Source organism: Helobdella robusta (assembly GCF_000326865.2).
Source record: "Helobdella robusta unplaced genomic scaffold HELROscaffold_4, whole genome shotgun sequence".
NCBI classification, from domain to species: domain Eukaryota; kingdom Metazoa; phylum Annelida; class Clitellata; order Rhynchobdellida; family Glossiphoniidae; genus Helobdella; species Helobdella robusta.
In genome coordinates, this window is record NW_008704902.1 from 27,411 (window position 1) to 35,612 (window position 8,202).

Consider the following 8,202-nt stretch of genomic DNA (forward strand, 5'->3'; position numbering starts at 1 on the left):
AGTAGCTAACGGAACTCTTGGGAAAGTCTATAAATGGTCTATTGATAATAAAATTAAAATAAATCTAAGTAAAACTAAACTTGGGAATGGCTGAGAAGAACACATGAGATTATGCTGCACCCTTTTTTCTAACAAGATTTTTTGGTTTTTTTTTGCTTGGCGAAATAAACTGATAAAGAAGTTTCGTCGTACGTTGAAATATTTAGGAAAATTTTGACATTGAAACGTTTAATAAAACCTGCATATGCAGAGTTTTGAGACATGATTACAAAGTATTAATATACTCAAAAATTCATTCATTTGCATGTAGGAAACCATGTCAAAAACTCGTCATCTGATAACATCAAAATCTTTCTTTTCTCAAATTTTCAATCACCAGATGGCCAGAGAAACAAATAGTTGCGAGGTTCCATCACAATTGTTTTGCAAAAATATATCGTGATTTGAATTTTACGGAAGCTTTTTCGATTTTTTCAAAAGATATATATGTAATTAAAATAAAAATATAAATGATACATTCACTTATGTTTGTGTGTGTATAAATATTTGTGCGTATGTGTGTGTGTGGTGGTGTGTGTGTGTGTGTGTGTGTGTGTGTGTGTGGGTGTGGTGTTTGTGTGGTTTGTGTGTAAGTGTGCATATATGCTTAAATGATTTATTTCATTGCGATATAAATGTAGGAAAGGAAGGAATTGTTCTTCTTGGCAGCGTTCCAATGCATGACGTGATGCAATCAGAGAAGAAATTCAATAAACGCGTCACATGGCGTTTCTGTCACGTGAGGAGTAGCAATTATGACGTCATTGCTTGTTTACTTAGGAAGTATTGTGTTTGATGGGTTTTTTGGTATGTGAGCGTCATTATTTCTTTGAACGTTCTCATTTCGTAAGTGCGGTGCGCTTTCGTCCTGCGTGTGTTCAGATTCTTTTGATGATTTTATCTGCTATGTGGATAATTTTTCTATAGTTCCAACTATATAGATAGTCCTAAAACGAACAGTTAGCCTACAAAGAAACTTAGAAGCGTATGAATATCTCGCACTTGCAGAGTTGAAATTACATTAGGAGCATGAAATGTGACAACAGGATAGTATTCAGAAATATATTTCATCGATTTTTGAAATATTATAAAATTTGATGATGCTTACTCGCACAAAAAACATAGAAGTCAAAAACAAATTGCAATCCAGCTTCTTCCTTGCTGATAAGATATACAAAGTCGCGATTGACAAATTCACCAAGACAAATTTTCTTCCTTCCATTCATGAAATCATTCCAAATTTTTGTCCATTATCAATGCCTATATTTTTTTGTTTGAATAAATGTGTAAGTAAATATAAATAGCTAGGTAGAATGCAATTTAATTTGACAAATTGGTACATGTCTGTCTGGCCGTGTGTGTGCGTGTGTGTGCGTGTGTGTGCGTGCTTGTGCGTGCTTGTGTGTTTGCAACGTTTCATTGAGTGATAAAACAATATTCTCTGTGTATGTACGTATGTTTGTTTCTCTGTGCATGTTTATTTCTTTCCCTATGCGTTCATAAATGTATTATTTATTTATTTGTCAATCTATTCATTTAAACATAAATTTACTTAAATTATCAATTTTTTAAGGTTTCACCTTCATACGCTTATTAACTTATGAAATGTGACTTTTTTGAATAAAACAAACATGATATCTACATCCAAGCAGTTAATTTCTAGCTTCAAACTAAGTGAAGTTATTATTTTCTGGGTGGTTCTACGTAAAATTTAAAAAACAGGGTACAATTGGAACTTAACTCGTAAACAACGATGAACTAACTGTCTGTTCAAACCGAGAAAATCAATGCTACATAGTATACAAAGCATTTCACTGATAAACAACTTTTTAAAACATTAAAAACACTCTTCCTTTTAGAATGACGTGCATATACGACTCACCAGATAAAAATGTAAGACAAAATGTTTGCCTCAGTGTGGTGTTTTATGTATGTAACTGTAAGATAATATGCGACTGAGTGCTTTTGAAACTGAAATATAAGCAGGACATACTAGCCAGTAAATCTAAAAATGGATGAAAATAAATAATATTATATACATAACATAACATAGAAACCTTTATTAAAATACATTAGCATATATTTTATTTAGTATCGTCCATAAAATCCAACACGCACACAACAATAAACAAGAAAGAAGAACAACCCTTCAAAATCACAACTTCCAGCCAGCCAAGTCACTGTCCTCCATAAACAAAAGTAATAATCATACTAACATGTTTCCATGCGAACGTACTTTTGTACACACAAACATTTTACTAGTGACACACTGACACACACACACACACACACACACACACACACACACACACACACACACACACACACACATACACACACACACACAAAATGTATAATACACCAAAACATAATTTCATACGTATTAACATGTACGCACAAGTACATACGTTTAATATGTATGCATATATTTAACAAACAAACGTAGTACACACAAACACAAACAATGGCATACTTTTGCACGCACACACACCCACCAATGCATGCATTCGTTGAAAATGTGCATGCAGCCAAGCGGCAATGAGAAACTTTATACTGCGGTGTAAATCTACTGATATTATTACTGCGTTGTAATATAACGCTGCGAATATAATTCACATCATCGTTCATTTGTGTCAAATTCATAATTCACACTGAATTGTTAACATTTGCTTTTTTTTGGTTACTTTTTGTCGCGCAAGTTTCTGGACGTTTTATTTAACGGAAGAGAAGAAATGTTTTGCCTCCAAATATCGAATGTTTTGTCAGGAAAATTGATTTTTGTAAACACGGGAAGCAGGAAGAGAGCTAATAAATGCACACAAAATTAAAGAAAATGGAAAGAAAAATAAGAAAATGAACCAAAAATGAAAATGAGACATAAGTTTGGGCCTTGGATAAAAAAAATCTGATGGAAATAAATTTAAAAAAATGATAAAGGCTTTTATCAGACTTTATGGTGAATAACGCAAAGAAAGTTCTACCACAAATTAGTGAAACGGAGAAAAGCGGGAAATATAAAAAAACTATGAAGACTTAATAACATTTTAGAGTTTCATGCAAAGAGCGTAGCCAACTAACCAAACAAGTAAGCGGCCAACTAGTTAACCAATCAATGAATCATTTGCCTAATCAACTGAAGACCCAACCATATAACCAGCCAGCTAGCCAGCCAGTCCGCCAACCATCCACACAGCTAGCCAGCCAACCATCTAATCAACCAACCAAACATCCAACCAGCCAGTCCTCCAACCACTCACTCAGCTAGCCAACCAACCAGCCAGCCAACCATCAAACTAAGCCCACATAGATCAATCATCCTCCTATTGACGTGTTCTTATTTGAAAATCTTTTCAATTTATTTTATTGGTAAACATGGTTTTTTCGGATTAATATTTGAAATTAAATTTAAATAGCGCTAAAAAAAGAGAAAATATTGATTGCTGTTTTCTTAAAAATTTTATTTTGTAAAACTAATTTAATGCAAACTTTAAACCATTGAATATAAATAATCATTCATTCATAACTCTGTCCAATCTTTTATTCGTCCATTCATTCACTCATTTTTTCACCTCTCCATTAAATTATTGACTAATTCAAATACTCCTTCATTTGTTTTTTCATTCATTCAATCACTTACTGACGTATCTTGGACAGATGACCGACTCAATTCTATCGCATTACTGCTTAATGGTTGATCAATCTTTGGTCATTCGATGGTTCAATTTGTGTTGTTTGAACGTTCAAGAGAGCAGAGAGTAAAAGAGAGAAAGCGAGAGAGAAAGAGAGAGAGAGAGAGAGAGAGTAAGTAAGTAAAGGAAAGATAGAAAGAACAAGAAAAAGAAAGGGAAAATGTAGATGTGAATAGAAAAAAGAGTAAAAAAACTACGTGATGTTATTTAAATTTAAACAAGGCCGCCAAACTTCAACATAAACGAATTAAATTTTTAAAATATCTTCTTAGTTTTTTTTTGTCTTTGGTTAACGAACGAAAAAACGAACGAACGAACGAACGAACGAATGAATTGAATAATTAATCTACTAATGAATAAAATAAATAAACTTCTTGTCTGTTTGTTATCTTATCTTGTCAACATTTTTAACCAAAGGAATATTTTTAAATTGATTCAGCGGATATGTACATCGCCGTTCGGTATTGATTTTTATGACTGCAAATAAAACGTTAAAGATTGTTGTAATATAATTGCGTTGTTTTCGTGTCTGTGCGTATGTTGAAGGTGACAACTTAATAATCATCATCACCATCATCATCTTCTTCTTCACCACCATCATCTTCATCATCGTTATTATCACATCAACATCATCATCGTCATTATCACATCATCATCATCGTCATTATCACATCATCATCATCATCATTATTGTCGTTATCATCATCATCATCATATCATCACATCATCACTGTTGTTACTAGTTATTACATTCATCATTGTCGTTGTCGTCATCATCTTCAAGTTATTCATTAAATCACCATGCCAAAAATTTTATCACTTTACCGTTCGCATTACCATTTCCCCTTTTGTTTTACCATCATCGCCATTCATATTACTCATTATCCTCTCTTTAATAGTTTAATCACTCTTCGATGTTATCATCAATTCTTTCACATCATCATACAATTTTCACGTTATCTTCAGCCATTTCGCCTTATCGTTATCATTCTCTTGTTATCATCTCCTCATCTTTCTCGTGTTATCCTCATTAATAAATGTCGTCTGCAATCACATCCGCCCAGCTGAAATGGCGCGAATGAATGCGACGGCATGTCTAGCTCGTTTTAAAGTCTGCATGTGCTTGCGTGTACGTGCATGCATGCACTTTGATGAATGATTTTTTTTTTGAATTAAAGCAAGTATATTTATAAATATATATAATAATACAAAAACGTGGTGCTCATAAATATACATTTTTAAACAGTTAAGTGCACATTTTGATTTGAAATTTGAATTGACTGACATTAAGTTATAAAATTGTTTAAATATAATAAAGATATTTACATTTATTTATTCATTTACAAATTTATTCTAATTAAATACATATTTTTATATTTTCATACCTGCAAAATGAGTTGCTTCCACAAAAACGTGTATGCAAATTTTTTCATAATAGCTGTAGAAAAATATTCGCAAAAATTGCAGCAGTTCTCGGTTAATAAAATTTTTTTCATCGGGTAAGTGCCTGACAACATTTTGAATATTTTAGCTATAAATTTATTTGCGGGATGCAACAGAAAAATAAGTTGCCTGTTTTATGACGGTTGCATCATTTCAAAAATTTTATCAAGTTATATAAACGCAACATGTTTGATTGAATTCATTTATGACTGAACGTTCGTATGCAGTTATTCCAAAATAAAATTATGCTGATTTTTAGCGAATCTTCAAACTTTCCTTGTCATTCCTTAGACACATATTACACACACACACACATTATACAATACACACACATCCATACACACATCCATACTCACTCACACACATCCATTCACACAGATATTCAAATAGTGGTCTATATGTAGGGTATATTCGCAATTATGCATATTTGTACATAATAATTCACGTACACATGCACACCAATCTACACATTTGAAGCGGTATTTCATTTTACACAGGAATACAAACGAACAAACATGTACAAACACGTAAAGAGATATACCGATATACGCAAATGTTAACATACATAAGCGTACGTATATTCAATTCATAAGTGTACGCACGTACATATATGCATAAATGTGAATGAATAAAGCGTTAATTACTGCTCTGTGCGCAAAGACAATGGAATTTATTCCGGCTGTATACGTTTTAACAATGCGCGTTTAGCAACGCCAGCATCATCGTCATCATCAACTTCATTATCATCACTATAACCATCATCTTTTTATCATCAATATTTTTTACATGGACGTATTTATGACTTTTTGTTATTATTATTATCATGTGTGTTATTATCATCAACACTGACAGCGTCATTTTCAGTTTTGTCATCATTTCATCACAACTTCTTTGCAATTTGTGGTCACCATCATCATCATTATTTTTGTCGTCACCATCATCGTCGTCGTCATCGTCATCATTATTGTAGTGCGTGTTGTTTATATGGGATTATTTGAGCATGTTAGAAACAATATGTAAACAAACTGACGACATACCCTGGCGTTCTCGGCGATGTTGTTTTGTTGTTTCTTTGTTGTTTCTTTGTTTGTTTGTTTGTATGTTCTTAATCGTTTATTATGAACAAACAAAAATTTGTTACATAATGGGGTATTCCAAAAGAGTAAATTTTAACTAAGCGGAATCCCCAAAATTCAAAAAAGTAATCATAAATTCATAGTTCAATTAAATAAATGTAAATTAAATATTTTTTTTTCTTTCTTTTTTAAAACTTTTAAAGAATCAATTTTAAAAACATATATATAAAATAGGAAAAATTTATAATGTTTAAAACCAATTAATATATGCATACATATAAAAACCAATTAATATATAGCATATATGTAAAAAATGTACAATTCATAATGTTTAAAACCAATTAATATATGCATACATACACATATGCATACACATATTTAAACACCCATACATATACTATACATACTTACATTTGTATAGTATATGTATGAGTTTGTATGTAGTTGTTGTTGTTGTTGCTTTGATGTTCTGTCGTTTTTTGTTGTTGTATTGATGTTCTGTTGTTAATTTTAGAGTTTTATTTCTTTTGTTGTTTTTATTTTTCAGTTATTTATTTGTTTGTTTTTTTTTAAAGTTCTTGGTATTAGACGTTAATTTTTTTTAAAGTTTTTTCACATCGTATCTGTGACGTTGGGCAAATTTTTTTTTCAAAAATAAACATTTCCGTAAAATTTGATGCTCATATGCTGGCTGGCTTTCAATTGAATGGTTATTTTATATGTGAAAATTGTTTCCGTGAAAATTTAATTTTTGTGTTTGGTTGGTCAAGTAAGATGACGTTTGTAGAATTATGTGCAGTGTTAGTCTTTTAATATTTTTTATTGGCATTATCACGATATGACGTCATTACTTCTACGATCGTTATCATAGTATTATTATGAGTTATTTCGCATAGTTGTTTTCCTGTTGTAGAGTTTGTTTTGAGTGGTTTATCATGTTGTGTTTGTGTTGTTGCTGTTGACGATGAGGATGTTATTGTTGTTTGTTGTTGTTGTTTGTTACGTTGTTGCTGTTGAGGATGAAGATGATGTTGTTTGTTGCGTTTGTGTTGCTGCTGTTGACGATGAGGATGTTGTTGTTTGTTGTTTGTTACATTGTTGCTGTTGAGGATGTTTTTGTTTGTTGTTGTTTGTTATTGTTTGATGTGTTTGTGTTGTTGCTGTTGTTGCTGTTGATGATGAGGATGTTGTTGTTTGTTGTTGTTGTTTGTTGTGTTTGTGTTGTTGCTGTTGATGATGAAAATGTTGTTGTTCGTTGTTGTTGTTTGTTGTGTTTGTGTTGTTGCTGTTGATGATGAAGATGTTGTAGCTTGTTGTTGCTTGTTGTTGTTTGTTGTTGTTTGTTGTTGTTGTCTGTTGTTGTCGTTGTTGTTGTTATAGCAACAATTGTTCCATTTGCAATGGATTGTTAGTTTTTATTTAGAGATTCATTAAAAGGCGTTTGTTATGGATTTTTCTACTCTATTGTTTGATTTTGAACTTTTTTTTTTGAAAATTTTGTTTAACTCCGGGCTTGTTTCAAATTAAAAAATACATACATACATTCATACATACATACATACATACATACATACATACATACATACATACATACATACATACATACATACATACATACATACATACATACATACATACATACATACATACATACATACATACATACATACATACATACATACATACATACATACATACATACATACATACATACATACATACATACATACATACATACATACATACATACATACATACATACATACATACATACATACATACATACATACATACATACATACATACATACATACATACATACATACATACATACATACATACATACATACATACATACATACATACATACATACATACATACATACATACATACATACATACATACATACATACATACATACATACATACATACATACATACATACATACATACA

The 8,202-nt window shown here is 31.4% G+C and overlaps 1 protein-coding gene across 1 annotated transcript in view; it reads left to right on the forward strand.

Moving 5' to 3' along the window:
• Positions 1-5,120: 5,120 nt before the first annotated feature.
• HELRODRAFT_162027 (hypothetical protein) overlaps positions 5,121-8,202 on the forward strand; it is a gene marked incomplete at both ends in the record, with an annotated part of 4,062 nt that continues 980 nt past the window's right edge. Inside the window, 2 exons of the mRNA XM_009024356.1 lie at positions 5,121-5,227; positions 5,550-5,616. Of these exons, the coding sequence (XP_009022604.1) occupies positions 5,121-5,227; positions 5,550-5,616 (174 nt within the window). The remainder of the gene's footprint in view (positions 5,228-5,549; positions 5,617-8,202) is intronic.